At 37.6% G+C, this 23,154-nt stretch overlaps 1 protein-coding gene across 1 annotated transcript in view; it reads right to left on the bottom strand.

Moving 5' to 3' along the window:
- Positions 1 to 23,154, bottom strand: part of LOC117289038 (ryanodine receptor 2-like) — a gene marked incomplete in the record, with an annotated part of 186,131 nt that overhangs the window by 10,051 nt on the left and 152,926 nt on the right. Inside the window, 20 exon segments of the mRNA XM_033769959.1 lie at positions 176 to 236; positions 2,646 to 2,761; positions 3,192 to 3,234; positions 4,019 to 4,149; positions 4,949 to 5,191; positions 5,633 to 5,719; positions 6,665 to 6,764; positions 7,602 to 7,660; positions 8,287 to 8,509; positions 11,151 to 11,306; positions 13,280 to 13,468; positions 14,695 to 14,783; positions 15,342 to 15,520; positions 16,052 to 16,128; positions 16,835 to 16,892; positions 17,549 to 17,652; positions 18,051 to 18,130; positions 19,155 to 19,220; positions 20,673 to 20,743; positions 21,808 to 21,994. Of these exon segments, the coding sequence (XP_033625850.1) occupies positions 176 to 236; positions 2,646 to 2,761; positions 3,192 to 3,234; positions 4,019 to 4,149; positions 4,949 to 5,191; positions 5,633 to 5,719; positions 6,665 to 6,764; positions 7,602 to 7,660; positions 8,287 to 8,509; positions 11,151 to 11,306; positions 13,280 to 13,468; positions 14,695 to 14,783; positions 15,342 to 15,520; positions 16,052 to 16,128; positions 16,835 to 16,892; positions 17,549 to 17,652; positions 18,051 to 18,130; positions 19,155 to 19,220; positions 20,673 to 20,743; positions 21,808 to 21,994 (2,319 nt within the window).

Below are 23,154 nucleotides of genomic sequence, written 5' to 3'. Positions count from 1 at the left end.
ATCCTTGGTTGCAATTCCAGAAACATATAATAAAAATAACAATAACTTAATGGTGACACAGCAACCATAGTTTCTAAACTTAAGTTGATAGCCAAAATGTATTGCTCCATGATCCATGATCCAGCGTTTCAGTTGGTATCCCACTTTGGTTATTTTGTCTTAATTCATTCCTCACCCTATCAGTGCAGATGACTCCACACTTCCAGATCTGATACTTCCAGTCCAAAGCATTTAACCTGAGAGAGAAGAAAAGGCAATAACTCCATGGGTCATCCATGTTTGTTTTATACAAGACTATCGCATGCTTAAACAGTCCGCATCCCATCCAGTTTTACAGGAACAAACACTGAGTAGAGGCTTTATACACTAAATTGCCATGCCACACAAGGAAGTCTCGACTGTGGCACCTTGGAGGTAACCAACAACTACACTGCACTTTGACAGCACAAGATACAACTTAATACTGCCCCAAATAACATTGGGCAAAAAATGAAATGCAACTGAGTTTCTTCTTTGAAATTCCCTGGAAATAATCCCCTTTAAGTTGCTAGTAGGTGTGACTTTGCCCAAGTGTTTTAGAGTTTCACCCTCATTTCTCCCCTAACATGACACACAAGGCAGTCTCAACTGGCACTTTGGAGGCAACCACCAAATGCACTGCGATTCGGCAGCACATGAGACACCCAATACCCCAACAGAACATTGGGCAAAAATTGAAGTGAAAATAATTTTCCCTGGAAAAAAAGGCCTGTATATTGTTTGGTGTGACATGACCAAAAAGTTTCTAAAGATTCATCCTTCGTTTCTTTCTTATTAGTCTTTAGTGTAGAGCTGTACATCTGAAGACTCCATCCCATCTCCTCTCAAAAATAAATACGCCATCGACCCTTCACATACCACAAAACACTGATGAATCCCCCAGTGTAACTCAGTACGGACTCTATTTGTAAACCTACATCACCGACCCTTCACAAACCACAAAACACTGATGAATCCCCATCTTGATTTTTCTCCAATTTGAACCATTCTAAACTGAGGCTGGAAGAAAAAAATAGTCTGGTTCCTTTCTTAGCAGTGGATTTTTTTAATTCATTACTGCTATTGGATACAAGGAACATGACCAAGATGGAGGCAACATGATAAAGGTCTATTTGTAAACCTCCACACCTTTCCCTACCTCATCTCCAATATGAACACATCACTGACCCTTGGAGTACCTACACTGCACTTTGTATCAGTCCATCAGAGTAGCTAAATACATCTAAGATCTCTACTTTTAAACTACCCCTTTACCTCTCTCTTCTAATCACCAACCCTTTGAATACTTACAAGACACTCAAATCCCTCAGTGTAAAAGTGGAAGCTCTTAAGACTCTACTTTTAATTCCCCCCTCACCTCTCCCATCTTCCCAATATCATGTTCACATCACTGACCCTTTGAATACTTACAAGACACTCCAATCCCTCAGTGTAAAAGTGGAAGCTCTTAAGACTCTACTTTTAATTCCCCCCTCACCTCTCCCATCTTCCCAATATCATGTTCACATCACTGAACCTTTGAATACTTACAAGACACTCCAATCCCTCAGTGTAAAAGTGGAAGCTCTTAAGACTCTACTTTTAATTCCCCCCTCACCTCTCCCATCTTCCCAATATCATGTTCACATCACTGACCCTTTGAATACTTACAAGACACTCCAATCCCTCAGTGTAGAAGTGGAAGCTCTTAAGACTCTACTTTTAATTCCCCTCACCTCTTCCCTCCTTCTAAATATCATGTTCATATCACTGACCCTTTGAATACTTACAAGACACTCCAATCCCTCAGTGTAGAAGTGGAAGCTCTGAGGACTCTACTTTTAATTCCCCTCACCTCTTCCCTCCTTCTAAATATCATGTTCATATCACTGACCCTTTGAATACTTACAAGACACTCCAATCCCTCAGTGTAGAAGTGGAAGCTCTTAAGACTCTACTTTTAATTCCCCTCACCTCTTCCCTCCTTCTAAATATCATGTTCATATCACTGACCCTTTGAATACTTACAAGACACTTCAATCCCTCAGTGTAGAAGTGGAAGCTCTTAAGACTCTACTTTTAATTCCCCCTCACCTCTCCCCTCCTTCCCAATATCATGTTCATATCACTGACCCTTTGAATACTTACAAGACACTCCAATCCCTCAGTGTAGAAGTGGAAGCTCTTAAGACTCTACTTTTAATTCCCCTCACCTCTTCCCTCCTTCTAAATATCATGTTCATATCACTGACCCTTTGAATACTTACAAGACAATTCAATCCCTCAGTGTAGAAGTGGAAGCTCTTAAGACTCTACTTTTAATTCCCCCTCACCTCTCCCCTCCTTCCCAATATCATGTTCATATCACTGACCCTTTGAATACTTACAAGACACTCCAATCCCTCAGTGTAGAAGTGGAAGCTCTTAAGACTCTACTTTTAATTCCCCCTCACCTCTTCCCTCCTTCTAAATATCATGTTCACATCACTGACCCTTTGAATACTTACAAGACACTCCAATCCCTCAGTGTAGAAGTGGAAGCTCTGAGGACTCTACTTTTAATTCCCCCTCACCTCTCCCCTCCTTCCCAATATCATGTTCATATCACTGACCCTTTGAATACTTACAGGGCACTTATCAGTCCTCCGTGTGCTTTAGGGCATCCAAGATTGTCCTCACTTTCAAGTCCCAGAATCTCATTTAACTTTTCTTCTCCGATGCTCTCTGTGTATTTCTCCATTACCTACAAAAGAACATCAATATGCAAGATGAATGTAAAGCTCAATCTCAGTGTCACCTTTGGCCAAGTAAGCGCAAGAACTACTGTTGGCTATAGCTCAACTGCACTAGCCTGAACTCTGTCTAGTCCTATTAGTTTGACTACACTAGTCGACTATTTGGAACCAGCACTGGGCTTGACCCATTGCTCATTTGCTCATTATCAGCAGCCATTTTCATAGCACAGTGCAGAGTGGACCCGATATCAAAAAATGATAACATATATGACATGCCTAGAGTCATTTGCACTTCCAACTTATGCCACTAAACAACCCCTTAGTTAACAATAGGTCCTTGCAAAAACTTTAACTTTGTGTACAACAGCTGCATAATCACTGTAAATAACACTAAGTTTACAAACATTGATGAGATTCAGGATTTTGTGTGTCACTTACTTTTCTCTTCACAAATTTGTCCCAGTAGTTGTTCGGAAAGAGTCTGTGAGCAAAAAAAAAGAACAATAACAATTAAAAAACTGTTAACAGTTGCAAATAATTTTAATTTTGCTATTTTACAAATTAACTGACGCAATAATGAAATCAAAGGTAACAAATATTGTTTTGGTTTTACCATAACAAGATGTGTGATAGGCACTCATTACTCAGTGATTTCCAAGGCTTGCAGGAAAAACTAAACCAAGCAAATCAGGTAGGATTCGAACCCGAACCCACTACATTATTATACATCAATGTAACTGTTTTCCACCGCTGCCAACAGGATTAGACCAAGCCTCTTTTAACTTGGCATCCTCAGTGGTCTATTAGAAAACATCTGTCCTAGAATATAGGGGTCATTAGTTTGAATCCCACTTAAGCAGTCTGCAGATTTTTGTCGAACAGGACTCGCAAATCACCGAGTCATTCACTTACTGCTTATTAATACATGGGTGTACAGGTTAATCAAATGGGATTGGAGGCATAACATGGTGAGGTATCAATGTATAATTGGTTAAGGGTTAGGGTGACACCATGTGTGTAACTACTTGCTGGGTAGCTTGCATTCTTTTGAAAACTTGTCTTGCTATATATTCAACGGAATATACTGCGGAATAGATTTTCCGGATTTGAGAGGCTTCTCTACTACCGCGGAGTGGTTTTTCGAGCTCGAGAGACTTGTCAGTTCCGAAAAGGAAAAGAACTGTTCTGCTTATTAACTACTACCTGGGTGGAAGGTAGGAAATCAGCAGAGACTACTATACTTTGGCTTAGTGGATAAAATGTACCTGGTACTGATAGCGAGTGCATCCCACTGTCCTCTTATATCATCCCGTGTGGGTTGCTCCTCAATCCAGATTCCTTCAAACTCCAATTTACGAGCAATCTCCTTCTCCCGCTTAAAGATGGCTAAGGGAACCTTGAGAGAAAGAAACAAACAAGCCAAGAGTCTGTAACCGTGTCTGAATGGGCTGATACAAAAGTTAAAATTATAGACAATCTGTGACAATCTATTTTTTGGGGTGACTTCATGGATTTCGAACATTTTCAATAACTTAAACAAAATTATGTTTGGTGCGCATTGGGCCGTTTTTACGCGCATGTACAAATAGATTACGTGCTGGTACTAATAGTTATATTTTGCGTTCCGCGTAATTAAATTTGCATACATGAGCTAGCGCGCCCCACATGCGTAGCCAGCTGGTTTTAAATAACTTCAGCTATGTCTTTATCAGAAGTTTAAAGGCAGTGGACACTATTGGTAATTACTCAAAATAATTATTGGCATAAAACCTTTCTTGGTGACGAGTGATGGGGAGAGGTTGATGGTATAAAACATTGTGAGAAACGGCTCCCTCTAAAGTGCCATAGTTTTCGCGAAAGAAGTAATTTTCCACAAATTTGATTTCGAGACCTCAGATTTAGAACTTGAGGTCTCGAAATCAACCATCTAAACGCACACAACTTCGTGTGACAAGGGTTATTTTTCTTTCATTACTATCTCGCAACTTCGATGACCGATTGAGCTCAAATTTTCACAGGTTTGTTATTTTGTGCATATGTTGAGATACACCAACTGTGAAGGCTAGTCTTTGACAATTACCAATAGTGTCCACTGCCTTTAAACACCCCTTTGTGACATTCTCCCCAAAAATAGGAATAGCAAAACTCTCAGGGGTTTTCATGAATGTCCGATTTTATTTGAAGACTAGACTCACCTTGAGAGCGCAGTAAGCAATCATCATGGAGACGGATACCAGAGTGTGGATGAGGCAGATTAGACTAAGGAGGGGTTCAAGATACAACACACTGTCTTGTAAGATGATGAATTCCTCTTCCTCTGTGAAGAGTTCCTCCTCAGGGGCCGGTGCTGGGTCACCATCATCAGGTAATGTGGTGTTGAGATCAGCAAACGAGGTGCCGTCTACGGGAATTGGGGATGCGACTAAATGCGCCGAGACCTACGCCAATTGTGAATGACAAGCAATGATAAAGTTTTAAGTTACATGTATGTTACATCACTAATTCTAGATACTGCCATGTTTCTTGCTCTGCTTACCACAGAACTCTGAGTTTACAGAACCCTGTAAAGCTCTAAGGGCTGTAAATGCAACATTACGCGCTAAGCAGAACCATGAAATTGGGCACTGCTTGATTCTTAGGTTCCCTTCACACAATGATTTTGTGCACGTCCTTCAAACATCCGCTAGAGGAAGATTTTGCTGTAGGTCCAGACCTCCGACAAAATGTACCAATGTTTAACAAAACTTTACAAGGGACTCTGAACAGTACAAAATTTGCTGTCCTTTCACAGGTACAATTTGTAAAATTTTACAACCATGCTACAATTTAGTAAGGGACCCTTGCTAAATTGCTCTCGTGTGAAAGGGGATTTAGCTTACCCGGAAGAAGAGAAGACAGAGGTTGATGATGAAGGCCAGGATGAGGGCCAAGTACTTGATGTTGTAGAAATTACGGGCGAAGAAACTCTGCATGGTTAAAAAGACACACAGACAAAAATTTCAATATGAAAGCTCTGCAAAATGTTACCCTTGCGTATGATTATTTTAGAATTCACATGGGAACAGATTATTAAGTAGGCTGTTAATTTCTTGACAACACATTGTGAATTTTGTTTGGGTAGAGGTGGTGGTTTTGGAATAAGTTGGTTGTCACCAGCTCTTTACTAGGCCAACATCTCTATTGCAGAGATTTTTCACAGGGTGTATCCTTGAACATATCTCTTGCAGCAGTCGAGCGGTCTTGTTTTTTTTCCCAAGTGAATAAGAATAACATGTCAATGTGTATCATCTTTAAAGGAACACGTTGCCTTGGATCGGTCGAGTTGGTCTTTGAAAAGCGTATGTAACCGTTTGTTATAAAATGTGTATGACTAGAAAGATATTTAAAAAGTAGAATACAATGATCCACACAATATCACTCGAAATTGCATGGTTTTCCTTTTACCTCTTCGACTAACACGGTCGGCCATATATTTTGGGAGTCAAATGTTTGACTCCCATAAATGGCCGACCGTGTAAGATCGCAAAGTAAAAGGAAAACCACGCAATTTCAAAGCAAATTTGTGTGGATCATTGTATTCTACTTTTAAATCATCTTTCTAACCCTATGCATTTTATAGCAAATGGTTTCAAACGCTTTTCAAAGACCAACTCGCCCAAACCAAAGCAACATGTTCCTTTAATTACAAAAAAAGAAACTAAAATGTTGCTTCTGTATCTGATAAAGGTTTTTGAATTCTACAGACAAATCTTCTCTCGGTATTTGTTCAACTAAAAAAAGTTTATTGTATTGTAAACTGTGTAGATATTTTGATTCAGGTCAAGTGAACATTTTGAGCTACACGCCCTGTGGTCTTGTTTAGGGGCATAAAGTAAAAAGTTCTTGGAACCTGACATTTGACCTTGACTCACCAGGAAGGTCTGTTTGACCCTGCCCATGTTGGGTTCACAGAATTCCAACTCATCTGGCTCATCTTTGTTCTGGAGGCCAAGTTCCTGAGCCAGGAACAAACTGCAACACAAAAGAGAAAGAGAGATTTAAAAAAAAAAAAATAGAGATTTTTAAAAATAAATAGACCATTTATATCTACATGTACATGTGCAATGTAGATATGACCTGATTTCAATGTGCAATAGTGGCATATCATTATGTCATCAAACAAAAGTTTTGAGCCTCATTTCATAGAGCTGCTGAAGCAGAAGTTGGTACGACACTGCTCTAGATGCAGAGGTCATGGGTTCGAATCCTGCCTGAGTGATAATGCCTGTGAATTTTTTTTCACAGAACTAAACACACATCGGTGTAAAACCAAAAATGAATACTCAGAAAATACTGCTTAACAACTGTCTGCTAAAAAAAGATGAAGCAGGATACCAGTCACAAATTGAACATGTGGTGTTGTAGTTTGGCTGGTAACCTTATTCTAATAAACATAATTTTTATGTGCTTAGCTCCTTTTGTTTTTAACAGCTTTATAAAAATTTGCCTTGGTGGCAGAGTTATCACGTGAGGGAAGGGATATTGTTGTTGAGAATGATTAGCAACCTCTGAGCCAATTTGGCAGCTGGTGCTGCATACTCCTAAGGAGCTGAGATTGTTTCAGAGATGTTAAGGGCCTGATGAGTAGGGTTAATTGAGGGAGGAAGTTAATTTGTAGATAATATGTGTGTTTTGTTTGTAAAGATCATCGAGAGTTCTCCCAAAACTGAAATGCGCTCTATAAGGCACCAAATCTTTACATTAATGGTTTAAAAAGGGCATAATAAATCAAAGTTATTATTATTATTACCATCCTAATGTTTAAGCTGCTCGAACAACAAAATAATAAAACAAAGTCTTAAATCTTACCTTGGGAAGACAGTACTCTCTCTCCGATCCATTCCTTTTGCCTGATTGGCAGAACCATTCTGAAAACATAAGAAGTCAAGAACGTTATGCTTTACAAAGCTGCAAGTGCACTAAGCCACTTTTGAAGATACAATTTCACATTTATGGCAATCTTATGTAACCCAGTATGCAGATTTAACCAAATGTAATTGAAGTTGGCCTCTTCTTTGCAGAACAAAACCAGACAGTACTTGGTTTTGCTATCGTCTACATGGGACCACAAAAAGCTTATAGCAGCATTAAGACGTTTATTCCATACTATAGTTGGGAAAGAGTACAATATGAAAATTGATCAGTACGTAGAAAGGTAACACAATCAAAAGCGCATATAAGTATACAAAGTTAGTATAAAGTTAAAGCAAAGTACTCCAGCTTGACCCTTGCCCCCTAGTGCAACAAACATTATACACTCGTATCTGAGTCAATCAATCAATCAATCAATCAATCAATCAATCAATCAATCAATCAATCAATCAATCATCAATCAATCAATCAATCAATCATTCATTCATAAACATTTTATATAGTGCCTAGTCATATAGAAGTACTGAGTGTTCAGAGCTTATCACACAACTACCTAAGGGCCAAATCCAAATAAATATTCTACAATTAAAAGGAAAAAAATCTTATTTGACGATTCCCTTACAATCATTGCAGCGATGGATGCATCTATAGTCTGTGCATCAGGGGTAGAGGGCATGGACAGTGGCCCCTCCTTCCCTTCATGATCAAAGTCAAAGCTTGAGGACGGAGTCAGCTGACGTCGTTTGCGTCTCATCCTCATCTGGCATGCCGTTTCCTCACTGCCCGAATCCGATGATTTGCGATCCTTGAAGAAGTCTATGCCGAATGCCGAGACGGTGGGTCCACTGTGAGAGATGGGGAGATGGAGAGAATGGAAAACTAAAACTCAACAACACATTTCTTCAAATCTTGACAGAATGATTGATTTATGAAATAAAATAATAAATAAGAAAATATAATAAGCTGTTTCAAACTGCTTTCCAACCAAAAGGACCTATGGTATAAATGCAAAAAAATAGTTAATGGCCTGACTTTTCGACCCTAGTAGAGTCTTTCTCAAAGGACAGATCATTCTTAGCAGTTAAAGCCTTTGAGATAGACTTTGCTAGGGTCATAACGTCAGGCCATTAACGAACAAAAATAAAAGGTTTGTTCATCCATCTTTTGTTTGCATAAATTTGTTTGGCTTTTGTATTTCTTCCTTTTTTATCAAACTGCAAAAGATGCTTCATGACTACATTTAGTGAGGTATTATGTACAGTGATAGTGTGCTTTGAAGAGAGGCAGATGCTTGGTTAAAATGAAGAAGTGAGCGAGACAGTGAGTTTTTTACAAGAATTATGATACGGCCTGATTTGGTGAAATAAAATGTTTCATGTTGGATGGTAATTTGTTTGCTCTTAACAATGTAAATACGCAGGGTCCAAATGGAAACCAGTTATTGTTTTACTGATTTGGCTCACCCTGGGTAAATAAAATACATAAATAAATAAATAAATAATCAAATGGTTAGTTTTGATGAGTAAATACCCACGAACTATACCTTTCAGTTAAGTTTTGTTATTACACAATTTCACGGAATTTTTTACAGCAAACACTTTTAGCGGTATGAAGTTTGAGCAGGAAACAACTAACCTGTACAAAATCTCATCATCGTCCAACAAGATTTGAGATAACAATAAAGATAGGTACAAAATACATGAAAACGATTTGAAGATTTGAGCAAGATGGGATTTTGCAGTAACACCTGTCACAAATCTATACTTGTCAATATATTTGTGGTTCATAAACAAAATTCTATACACACCAATTGTAATTCAATTTTTAGCAACATCCTTGTCAACAATTCCTTTTTCATTAACATAATTAAAGCATTTTGACAAGAAGGTTTATTGGAACACTGAAGACTTATAAAGATAGTTTCACTCCGGTATGGTAGAGTATAAATTGTTCCTTTTTAAAATCTCTGCACATTTTTTATGGCACTGCTCACCAAGGAATTTATATACTCACAGCCAACCTCGCTACCATGGGCAGCGCGCCGTATCACGCTAGCTCTGCGTATGTCTCTAACCCCTGGGAGGGAAACTCCGATCCGTGTCTTTGATTGGCTATCATATACGCGCAAAATTTGAAACGCCGTGCGTCTCCAAAACGCTCTATACGCCGAAATGCGTGCGTATAAAGATGTACGTATTCACTTTTTTTGTCACGCAACACTGAACGCCGAGGCAAGTTTATGACTTTTATTACACACAGCGCACCCAGCGTGTGTGTGCGACCACATCCAACACAGAACGGATCAACCACAGGACTAATTGTAATATCCCTTATATTTGGATATTTTGGAGTTACACTTCCAGGGGTTATGATCGAGCAAGGCATGCTGGGAAAAGATGGCGCGGCGAGATCGATCACCCCTGGGAACGAGGTTGACTCACAGCCAAAAGAATAAACGTTTTACAGTGCAAGCACAGAGCTCTGTGGTAAGGAGCGCAAGGAAATGATTGGGCCCTGGATTAAGTTGTTTCTTCTTTTTCCGCAACAACCGACAGAAAAAAAGAGGGTTCTAAAAACAATATGTGCCTCGAGAATGTATGTTTAAAGGATTTGGGTACTTTTTCACAATGTCCACAGATTTACATTAAACTTACAGGGTTTGAAGATAATGATAGTGGAAAGCTTCCCTTCAAATATGACTAACTGAGGTCATGTTGTTTTTGTGAAATGAGTAAAACAAAATAATTTTAGTCTCACATAAGACCAAAATTATTTAGCATGTAATATCCCATTAACCAGTATTGGCATCATCATAGCATACATGTACATGTAACTGGTTAATAACTGAGACAAAAATTATTTGTTTTAATAATTTCTCAAATACTACAGCACCTCAGTAAGTAAAATTCCAAGGGAAGCCTTCTACTATCATAATCTTCAAACTGTGTAAGTTTAATGAAAATCTGTGGGCATTGTGTTTTGTGTTAGGACAAAGTACATGTACATGTACAAAGACCCTTAAGGCTCAGAACTTACATCAGTAAAGCAGTGATTCTGTTTTATCCTTGGACAATTGCACTTATAATCTTCTACTTTACATCAAAGACACCCTTGATCCCTAATATTGCCACAAAAACATATGGTCTACTAACTTTTCAATTTGGTGCACCTCATTTATGGAGCAATCTCCCTCTATCAAACAAGCTACCACTATCTAGAGTTTCAAGAGTCGTTCTCAAAACTTTCCTGTTCAATTCATCGTATTCGTGAAATATTTTGTTTATCTCAGCGCTTAGACAACTTTCTTTTTGAGGTGTTTTAGGTGCTATATAAACGCAGTAGCTATAATTATTATATTATGACCCACAATACATGTATTTACTTGTCTACTTAGTCTACTTTTAACTATTTGAGTAGCAATTTTTTTAAAACACCCAAGCATGCTTTGGGGTTTTACGACGTCAACCATAGTGACACCATAATCACCTCTTGGTGGCCGGTAACCCGTAGTTCTGCATATTTCTCAATCCAGATGCCTGTTGCCTTGCAATGTTGGGCACCTTCAATGTTTCTTTCAGGGTACCAGTGATCTCCCGTGCATCTTCCAGGATACGGTTACCGAGCAAGATGCTTATGAGTTTGCTGTTGAGTGGGAGGATGGCGAACAATGATGATGATATACAAAAACAATGATAGCTGTATGATTTAAAGGCACTGGGGTAGATTTCACAAAGAGTTAGGACTAATCCTAACTTAGGACTAGTCCTACGAGATATACAAATTGCATGGATAGTCCTAAGTTAGGAATAGTAACTGGTCCTAACCCGAGATAAGACTAGTCCTAACTCTTTGTGAAATCCACCCCTGGACACGTTGGGTTAGTCAAAGAACAGTATTCTTACTTGATGTATCCCAACTTATGCAAAAAATAACAAACCAATTGAAGTTGAAAGAGAATAATGAAAACAAAAACAGTCACTCTTGTTCCCAAATGTGAAAACTTTCAGATGTCTAATAAAAGGCTTCAGGGCTGAGGTCTTTTAATATTTGAGTGAGAAATTACCTCTTTCTCAAAAACTCTGTTATTTCAGAGTGGGCCATTTCTCACAATGTTTTATACTATCAACAGCTCTCTATACAGCTCGTTATAACAAGTAAGTTCTTATGCTAGCAATTATTTTGAGAAATTACCAATGGTGTCCAGTGTCTTTGAGTTAAGTCCCTAATAAAGATTTTCACAGCTTTTTAGAAATTGTTTATAAACTTGAAATAGTTGTAAATAACCCGATGTTTTAAATGGTAACACTCAGTTCAGACAGGGGCTTAAGAGTTGTGTCAAACCAAAATATTTCAAAAGCTCGACATCTATAACAGTTAGGAGTGACTGGAAGCGATAGAAGTCGAAAGATCGACTGTTTGGAACAATTTATAACAATTCTGGGGCAGTGAGCAGAAGCATTTAATAACTCTGCATTGTCAACTTAATTTAATGAAGTTTCATCCAACATATAATACATTACGTTCGCCTGTCTGAAATTTTTATTTTATTTGGGGTGGACCTAGAGTCGCTCCTGATGTATTTGGTTCAGCACAACTCTGGTGCGTCTGTCTGAAACGGGTACTACACAACAGTGAACATGATAACAGATGCGAAGCATTGTTTGTCTTTTTGATGATCAAGGAAAGTTGAAAATGAAGAAGTGTCTTGATGAGTGAAGTGAAGTCGATGGGCTGTTTTGTTAAAATAAAAAAATTAAAAGGGACTCACCCACGTGGGAAACTGAATCGGTAAATTTAATTTCAAATATGGGGAGAACAAAGAAAAAATTACTAGACCAGGGCCCAATTTCATGGCTCTGCTTACCTTACGCACAGAATCGCGCTTACGGAAGCAGGGAATTCTGTGCTTACGGGAAGCGTATTTTAGCAACGAATTTTGGCTTCTGCGTGTGCATACTTCACATTACTAGGTATTCTACGCTTACAAGGCTAGCGCAGAAATTCGCCGCTTGCACATAAGCAGGGAATCGTGATCGTAAGCGCAGAATTCGGCGGTACGGTAAGCAGAGCCATGAAATTGGGCCCAGTATTTGAAACTGTGATCTCCAGACTAACACAAAGAGTTTAAAATTTAAAAACTTGAGGCTAGTCCTAAGTTAGTACGAGTGAGATGAGACTAGTCTTAACTCTTTGGAAATTTGCCCCTGGTTCTTAACTCTTTGGAAATTTGCCCTGTTTTAGTTTGAAAGGATGATCAAATTTAGTGAAAAGAAATTTGTTAAGATAAAATAGCAGTTCTCACTTCCTGAAATGCAGTACCAGTTCTTCTTTACTAAGGTAAGACATATAATTTCATACCAAACATAGCATTTCTGGGGAAACCAACATCGATCCGTTTTAAAAGGTAGCAATACATTTCTGCTGAATGTGATCCAAATTAAAAAAAAACAAATCTTCAGCTTTCCCCTCACTCTTTTGTTATTATTTATTCGCATAACAAGAAGAACAATACAAAATACAGGAAAAACAAAACAAAACAGGACAAAAAGCCAATGGCACATGCCTGGCATTAAAAATGTTAACTAAACTGGCTAAAATTCCTATCTGGCTCTTACCGGATGAAGAAGAACACGAGGGCAAACATCTTCTTTGACAAGAAGAAGAACAACCTGAAGACGCCAAAGAACATGGAGAAGATGGAGATATTCCTAAGCTTCTTGAGGCTGTAGTTCTCAAAGAAGTCGCTGACCGACTTGCGGATGCTGGACGGACGTAGAGAGCGAAAGAACCACATCAGCCACGCCCTGTTTACAGAAAATAACTCAGCATTTATGTTACACTTTAATTTCCACTCACATTTACAAAATGTAACTTAAACAAATTGATGATACTCATGATATACATGAATACATAAATATATATTCATGGTTTATACTTCATGTTCATAATCAGTGATCTAGACACTTACATCACACTTTGAAGAAACAAAGAATAATGAAAGAAGACAAAAAACTGTCAAGTAGTTTGGGTAATTTGATGGAGAACCGTAATTTAAAACTGTATTTGGCAGGCTAATTTGAGTAGACCTAACAAAAGGGCCATACTATGAAATAGCTACTAAAAGAGAAAACAAAAACTGAAAGCAAAAATAATATTTAATTTTTCCCATGAAAAGTAAATGAAATTGGTGGAGCATTTAAAGACAACTCAGTAACTAGTACTTGTGTTCGTGCCTGTACTAGTTTTAACTTGTACAGGTACAACATGTATCTTTTTTTAGCTTTTGTTATGACTTGTATTCAAAGATAACAATTTCTATATTCCAACTTGTTCCTATGTTCAAAACAATGTTCCAACATCCGTGAAGTGTGTACTTAGTGCCATGTCATACAAGACAACTTGGAGGCAACCACTATCTCCAAAAAACTGAAATGTGAATGGCTTAACTTTTTGGAGATCGACAAAGCTGACTCCTTGTAAATTCCCTCATAAGACATGGTCTTAATTCTTCTGAAACACAATGGATATTTTGTCCTGAAACAATCTTATCTACTGTCCCCAAGAAATGTTGTCATCTATTGTTGTTGTATATCGTTGCGGTTCCCTAACGGTATTCAAACTGCCTCTAGCTACCGAGCAATCTCAGCAGTCTAGTTGGTAAGACACTGCCCTAGAAATGCAAGGGTCGTGGGTTCGAATCCCACCCGAGTAATATGCCTGTGATATTTCAAAATGAAATGCCTGTGATATTTCAAATGAAGTTTTCAAAATGTATGTGTGCTTGGATCTTGTGCTTTTTTAAATGAATGTGTAAATTTTTAATATTTTATCTTAAGTTCACTTCTGTAGATTGTTATTAGCTATGATCCATGGGAGATCAGTGAGTTTTTCTTACTGAATGGATTTCCCAGGATAAACAATAAACAAATAAATAAATAAATAAATAAATAAATAACTAAATAAATATTTGTTCAAAGGACTCATGGAAGTATCGGTGTATGGGAAGGAAAAATAAAATTCTGAAACTTACTGTGAATCTCTTCCACCAAATGCTATGAGACTGACTATACTCTCCAACATGCCTTCTGTTGTATCGCTCATACTGGCTGCATGTTGCATCTATTATGGGATAACAAATATATTTGAGTCAGAATTTCTACCACAAATAAAAACGATTGTTGAAGGCCAACAGAGGTGAATCAAAATGTGTTTGTAAATTTAAATGCAAAAACGTATCTTACTTTTTAATTTATATTGGCAACTTCCTTTCTGATAAATAACATCAAAACAGGGTTAAATAAGCATTGAAAATACACTTGACTTAAAACCCCTTCAAATGTAATTTACGTATAACTTGCATTTTGTTCTCTCAAATTTAATTTACTTCTGGCAGGCTATCATTGGTAATACCCCAATCTTTTGATAAGAACTTGCGTAAACTAAATTGTTATTACGCTGGAAAAACAGTGATTTTGAACAATTTAAATAACCACCTCAAATACCTTATTAGCATCTTCAACAAGTCTGGACACACTTAAAAACCACTTTACAAAGGCCAAACAATTTCATTGAGAACAGTCAGTTATTCAAACTTTAATGGAAGACCCAAATTCTCATTAATATTCAAGTGAATGTAAATTTTAGTCAAAGATTTTTAAATTTTTCCTAAAGTCAGACCTCAAAGATGGTGTCCTCACAGAAGTTGACAAAGTCTTGAAGCTTTTCCTTCTCTCCTCCTTCGTTGACGAGCTCATGGAGGAAAGCGTGTTTGGATTCCTTAATCTGTGGTTTCTCCCATTGCGCTTTATGTGTCTCTTTGATCTCAAAGTAAACACGCTCTATACGCTTGCTGCTACCTGCAAGTACGAAGAGGGGATAGTTTAATTATTTCAGGATTGAAAAAGGATAAATAGAGGAAGAAAGTGCTTTGAATTACAACAATGGAAATAAGTTTTTCTAGCTTTTTCTTGTGCTACATATTCTAGACACTTCCTCAGGTTCCTATATCTTTTATGCATATTGTATTTTTTTGTAAGCGCTGTGTTATAGTTTTGTTATTGTCCATTGTTGTATTTTGACGAACTCTGTGGAGCAAATAAAAATTTTAAAAAATAAATCAAATTATGGTATCTTTGCCGCTTTCCATGAAAAATAGACAAAGAAATTTAGTTTATTAATTGAGCATTTGATTACTTTCCTATTATAGATGAAACGGCACGGTGAATGGAACCAAAATGAACAAAGATGTACCTGTAGCCCATGGTTTGATTAATGAATGCCAGATGACCAACAGACCTCCAATCAAAAGACAAGGACTCTACTTGGGTACCATATAAAATACACCAGAGTTAGGGACGGGGCATGAAAAAATAAAAAGATAAAATTACCCATGATCTCAATGCGTCCGAGGTAAGGTTCAAAGTGGGTCAGCAGACTCTCTGCAAGTTGTTTAAACCTGTCCAACCTGAAGACAGGAAGAAAACAAACAAATCAACTAATTAACATTTACGTGTATCATTGTAAAAAAGTCTCTATTCAGTATATTCAGAATGGCTTCAACCATCTAGATCCCACATTCCGCTTTGTATCGAATTTGTAAAAAGCTCTATATATTAATATAATAACTTCGTGGTATGTTTAAGTTGTGCGTTTTGTGGTTTTTTGTTTTGTCTGAAACCCTCCTGCAAGCAGGTGTTGACTTGAAAATGAATAATAAAGTAACAATACTATTTTATAGTGGTGAGTTATCAACCAATAACAATTCTTGTATAGTGCATAACACATAGAAATCAAACATGTCCCTAAGCGCTCTTGAGAAGAACACAACAGAATACAAATACAAGATGTACTGGGTAACAAACAAAATGGATTAATTAAATGTTAAATAAGTGCGTCTTTAAAACAATCTTAAACTTAATAATGGAGTCAATGTTTTTTAGTTGTTCTGGGAGATTGTTTCGTAAAGTTGAGGCAGTGTGAGCAAAGCTGCATTCACCATATGACTTGGTCATCACTGGTGGAATAACAAACAACTTTTTCTTTTTACAACGAAGATTTCTAAAAGGTGTGTACAATGTTAACAGCTCTATCAAATAAGGAGGCGCAAAATCATAAAAACATTCATAAGCTATCATTCAGAAATTTGGAGCTCAACCGCTAGCTATACCTACCTGGAATCATTTGGCATATGGTCGGCCAGATTGGTTAACAAGACTGCCAGGTTGAACCCTACAAATACAAAAATGAATTCCTTATTAAAAACCAAAAACATAGTCAACACTTGAAAATGGTTTTCAAAAACCAAAAATAGGCTTGTTTCCCCGAACTGATTTACTTTCAACAATTAAACAATTAATTTTTTTTTTTTTAAAGCTGGGCCAATTGTGGGAATGATTGCTTGTCTACATCTTATAGACTGTGAAAATCTTGAGTGAATTTAAAGACACAGGACACTTTTGGTAATTGTTGAAGACTAGTCTTTTCACTTGGTGTATCTCATATGTATAAAATAACAAACCTGTGAAAATTTGAGCTCAATTAGTTGTTGAAGTTGAGAGAGAATAATGGAAGAAAAAACACCCTTGTCGCACGAAGTTGTGTGCTTTCAGATGCTCGATTTTGAGACCTCAAAATCTAATTATGAGGTCTCGAAAATACGTTTGTATACGCTAAAATAATTTTTGTCTCATGATCATTGAGACAAAAATTATTTGCATGACATTGTTTTACTCATTTCTCAAAAGCTACAGCACCCCAGCAAGTAATATTTCCAGGGAAGCTTTCTACTATCATTATCGTCAAACTGTGTAAAAAGTTTAATGTTAATCTTTAGACATTGTGTTTTTTGTCCTACAAAAAGTACAAAGACCCTTTAAGCATCGTACCAATATCTTGGGCTGGCCCATGGAATCGTTCACTGAACTCATTGAAGTCAATACGTCCATCATTGTTTCTATCAGCACACTTCAGTAGATAATCAATCTCATCACTGCAATATAAACACACATAAACACAAAGTTGCATCAAAAAGCACTTACAACTGCATGTGCATCACCTTAAATGAGCACTACAAACAGGATATGTTACAGGGAAACTGACCTCTCAAAATGGCTCAACATCGCTCTGCTTAGCATTAATTCATGGCTTATGGAGCCCTATAAAGCACACAATTCTATGGGAAGTCTACATAATTCTACTTAAGTAAGCACAGACCTCTTTCGGAAGTAAGCGCATGATTCTAAAGGAAGTAAGCGCATAGCTCTATGGGAAGTAAGTACATATATCTATGGGAAGTAAGCGCAGAACTCCTTGGCAAGGGGAGCGCCATGTTTTGTGGCTCATCAGGTGAATTGGGTGAACAATGTATAAAGTTGGATTTATACTCACCATGTGTACATCTTCTGAGCCTCCATGGCTATCCTGAACTCTTTATGGGAAATCCAACCATCATTATTCGTATCGTACTCCTGAAATGTACAAAAGATCCATATCATCAGTGGAACAAATTTACATTTTCATTCTAGGGTGGAGGGGGCGGGGGCAGCAATTAAGTAAAAAGCGGTTATGCATAAACCTTCTGCATCGACGCCATGACGCAGCCTTCTCAGAAGTAAAACGATGATGGAACAATGGAAAAACACTTCTATGTATGCGCAGAGAACAGGCCAATGAACAGCCTTTGTTTGACCTCTAGCCGAGGGCGCCCTAATGAAATGACATCATGTGCATACGGTCTATTACAGTATAGATGGTCTGGGTTAGAATGCATTACCTTCTTGAGCATCCACTGTGTAATTATGAAAATCACAAACAGGACTCGCAATGCAAAATGTGCTTGCATTTCCTTCTTTCATTTTATTATGGGATAAAAATTCACAGACCGATTTGAATACATCTGTCTTCACCAAATTCAGTAGTAATTGATGTTAAGATTGTATGAAGTACTTAACTATTGATATTTATAGTAACTTCACTTTCCTTATTCTCACTCAGGGGGTTGGAGGGGTGGTACAAGGGTTCTAAAAGGGGCACAGCTCAATAACTCTTTTGATGCTTGTGCAATAATTGTTTGCAATTTTGTTTAATTTTATTGTAGTTTGTCCATCTTCTATGTGATTTGGTTTACTGGTTATAGTATTTTGTTGTTTTCTTCTGTTGTTTTGCCTGCAGTTGTGCTTGTCCCTTGCCCCTTTTTTAAATTGTTATTATGTGTAAAACAAGGGTCCCCATAGTGGGCCTGTGTGCCTGTTCGGGGCTTCCCTTTTGCACCAATGTAATTGTTTATGTTGTTGTGCAATGAAGGTAATAAAAATTTAAAAAAGATTACCATATGCCACCCTACATCAGAAGGAACAAAGCCATTAAATGTGATTTGTCACCATCAATCATCAGGCATTTGTAGAGCGCCATCAATCTATTCCAAGGCGCCTACCAAAATGTAGGAAAACTGTAAAAAAGATTGCGACAAATTTATCCTCTAGCAATGACTACCTTGAACGCCTCTCCAGACGCTAGATCCTTCAGCTTCAAGAACATGTCGAAGAACTTCAGGATGATCTGTCAAGATGAATGAAGATTCAGATAATCAATAGATAATAACCAGTTATTATTACTATTGCTTCAAATATAGTAAATAATAACCAGTTTATTAATACCACTGTAAAATATCAGGCAACTAAACTCCAGTTTGTCAAAACAAAAAAAGAGGGAAAGTGCCAGGCACAGCAAGACTTAGAACTGTTTTTTGTTTCTTTCAATGGCACACTTGACAAACTAATAACGAAAAAGCCAGCCAACTAGCTGGCTCAGAAGATGCATGCCTATAGTATAGATACCAGTTATTTAAGATGCCAACTTTATTTCAACAGTTACCAGAAAGGCTACATGTATATTCTGGGCTAATTGTGGTCAAAAACTAGAGATAATGAAAGAGAGAAACAAAATAAGTTTGTTTGCTTGTTTGTTTTTAAAGGATTTTGGTACTTTTTGTAACACAAAACACAATGTCCACAGATTTACATTAAACTAACACCGTTTGAAGATAATGATGGTAGAATGGGAACCTTAAAATATTAGCTGCTGAGGTGATGTAGTTTTTGAGAAAAGAGTAATAACAATGTCAAGAAAATACGTTTTTACTTGGTAAAATAATTTTCACCTCATGATCACTGAGAATTTTTTTCCAAACATTGTTTTACTCATTTCTCAAAAACTACAACACCTCAGCAAGTACTATTTTCAGGGAAGCTTTCTACTATCATTATCTTCAAACTGTGTAAGTTTAGTGTAAATCTGTGGACACTGTGTTTTTTGTCCTACAAAAAGTACATACATGTAGACCCTTTAAGAGAAAGAAAGAAAACTTAATGATTACATTAAAAACAACTTCATCCCAGGGACAGAAATAAAAACTATTCAAAAACTTTATAGGATCAAGGCAAGATTTTCTACCAAGCTTTATTTTTAAAGGGTCTCTGAACTTTTGTAGGACAAAAAATACAATGTCCACAGATTCACACTAAACTTACACAGTTTGAAGATAATCATAGTAGAAAGCTTCCCTGAAAATATTACGTGCTGAGGTGCTGTAGTTTTTGAGAAATGAGGAAAACAATGTCATGAAAATAGTTTTCGTCTCATGAGACGAAAATTATTTTAATCTTTTACATACGTATTTTCATGACACTGTTTTACTCATTTCTCTAAAACTACAGCACCTCAGTAAGTAATATTTGAAGGTAAGCTTTCCACTATCATTATCTTCAAACCCTGTAAGTTTAATGTAAATCTATGGACATTTTGAAAAAGTACCCAAATCCTTTAACAACTAAAACTAATATAAAAATGGAGATTTTAATGATTCAGGTTTTCAATTTAGGTTCTTCAGTAATGTTTTAATCTTAGTATGCGTTATTGATAATTTTTTGATTATATTTCAATACGACGACCATATTTTGCATTGTCATATTGTTACAAACATACTAGTAAATAAATTAATGCAATTCTGACCTCTAGATTGACTGAAGATTCCACCAGCGTGTCCACCATCTGTTTACCGATTGTACCATGCATCACGTTACCTGATGAAACAAAAATAGTATTCGGAAATGGCATTTCAAAGGTCCAGACACATTTAAAACCACATCTTTTAAAATACACAAAATGTGAATCTTCAGGTTGTAACTCTACAGCATGATCAATGCATTAAATTGAAAGGAAGACATCAGCAGAACTTTGCTCTAGATGTAGAGGGGGCACAGCAGATTTCCCTCTGGTACGATGATGAGGGGTAGTTCTATGAGAAAATATTTCATTTGTATTGGAACTTTGGGAAGGGCACCAGAACAAAAGCACCACTGCAATTAATGTGGGTGCTGTGTGTTATTTCAATGCCTGCCTAAGCCACATCTGTGGAAGTGTCGTGGCCGAGCGGTTAAGAGCACCGAATTCAAACTCTGGTGTTTCTGATCAGCAGAGTGTGGGTTTGAATCCCCAGCCGTGACACTTGTGTCCTTAAGCAAGACACTTAACCATTGCTTCGTCCTTCGGATGGGACGTAAAGCCATTTGTCCAATGTGTTGTGTAACGCATGTAAAAGAACCCAGTGCACTTTTCGAAAAGAAAAGGGGTATGCCCGGTGTTCCTCACTGTGGCTGCTGTATGCGCCGTAGCACCTTGTAAACCCTTATAAGGTGCTAAATAATTGGGTCTCAAAACTCATCACTGCAATTACCCATCTTTCTGAAAGTTTGTATATACTCAGCGCCTTGAATACCTTGTTTGGTAGATACGTGCGCTATATAAGACTTCGATATTATATCTAAATTAGCAGGTTCAGCAGTGGCAATAGTCATAAGAAGCAATTTAGGCTATTTGCAACTGTGAAATTTTGAATAAAAACAGTGGGGAAAAAAAAAAATATTGGGCGATACAAAATAGTTGCCCATAACTTGTGCATCTCCCTAGTACAGAAAATATAACTATAATGAGTCAGCCTACTAACTATAAAGTGAAACAACCAGATTCATTATAAGATATAACAAAGGTATAGAAAGGTGAAAACCAGCTCAGTTTCAATAATAGTCAAAGGACAAAAATAATTGAGACTTTTAATGGAGAGGACACACCATGGTTTTGGACCCACCTTCCAGCATACTAAGCATCATAACCACCATCTCCTTCTGGAGGTTCAGAAGTTCTCGAAGAAGCTCCAGCTGACCAGGATCCTGCGACAGCTTCTTCTGTAGGTTGGCAAACACGTGCAGAAAACCACCAACAGCGTCCCACAGCCTGCTATGGGCTAAGGCTAACTGGTTCCCTGAACATGGACCCTGATGGGGAAACAGTTTTAGAAGTCAACTCAAGAACATTTGAATTACTAACCATGGCAAACTCCAGCGAAATAGAAATAATAGTAATAATAACAACATTTATAATGCACACATATCAACTGCCATACAAGGTGCATACAATAATACATTGCAAATACCTATACAGAACCTTACATTTAAAAATACAAACATGGAAAATTTGAGTTGAGATATAAAAAGGACTTAAAAGCAGTGGACACTATTGGTAACACAACTGTAACTTATAATAATTATTGGCATAAAAACTTACTTGGTAACGAGTAATGGGGAGCTGTTGATAGTTCGCCTCGGGAAAATAGAACGCTCCGGGGATCACCTCGGGAGTCATAGTTTTAACCATAGCACTCGAAGCAGTCAATATTTGTTTTATAACACCCCAAACATTTCTAAATACTGTACTATTAAATTACAGACCTGAATGCTACAATCCACGGACGACGCAAATACAGATTGCGAAAACTTTTACTGTGCTGCATGTAGTGTCATGTAATCCGAAATGGTTACAGACTATTAATTTATCATCATCGTACACTCAACGGACGTCTGGGTACTGCACGCCGTGTGATAGTCTTGGGACTAGCGCACGTAAAAGCTTCTCACCAGTCAGGCATGCAGCCGGTACAAAATGTTTGCATGATGTTAAATAATGAAGATGATGATGATGAAATGATCATAGACCAGGCAAAAGGACAGCTCCCTGGAATTAGCTGAACTTGCTTTGGAGTAGGGACAAGGTGAGATCTCCCCAGGCTAATACCATCTCTAGTGTTCATTTTACCAGAAAAATTCAACAAAGAGTTAAACAACCATGGGGTAAAGTTCCCCAGGAATATCCTGTTTTTCCCCCTGGAAGTTGTCCTGTTTTTCCCCCTGGAAGTTGTCCTGTTTTTCCCCCTGGAAGTTGTCCTGTTTTTCCCCCTGGAAGTTGTCCTGTTTTTCCCCCTGGAAGTTGTCCTGTTTTTCCCCCTGGAAGTTGTCCTGTTTTTCCCCCTGGAAGTTGTCCTGTTTTTCCCCCTGGAAGTTGTCCTGTTTTTCCCCCTGGAAGTTGTCCTGTTTTTCTCCCTCAGTAGTGTTAAAAGGGCTCCATCAATCAACCAAAGGATTGTCTGGGATGTTTCAAC

Source organism: Asterias rubens, chromosome 1, assembly GCF_902459465.1.
Source record: "Asterias rubens chromosome 1, eAstRub1.3, whole genome shotgun sequence".
Lineage (NCBI taxonomy): Eukaryota > Metazoa > Echinodermata > Asteroidea > Forcipulatida > Asteriidae > Asterias > Asterias rubens.
The sequence above is the reverse complement of the archived record's forward strand: the minus strand, read 5'-3'. Positions and strand labels throughout refer to the sequence as shown.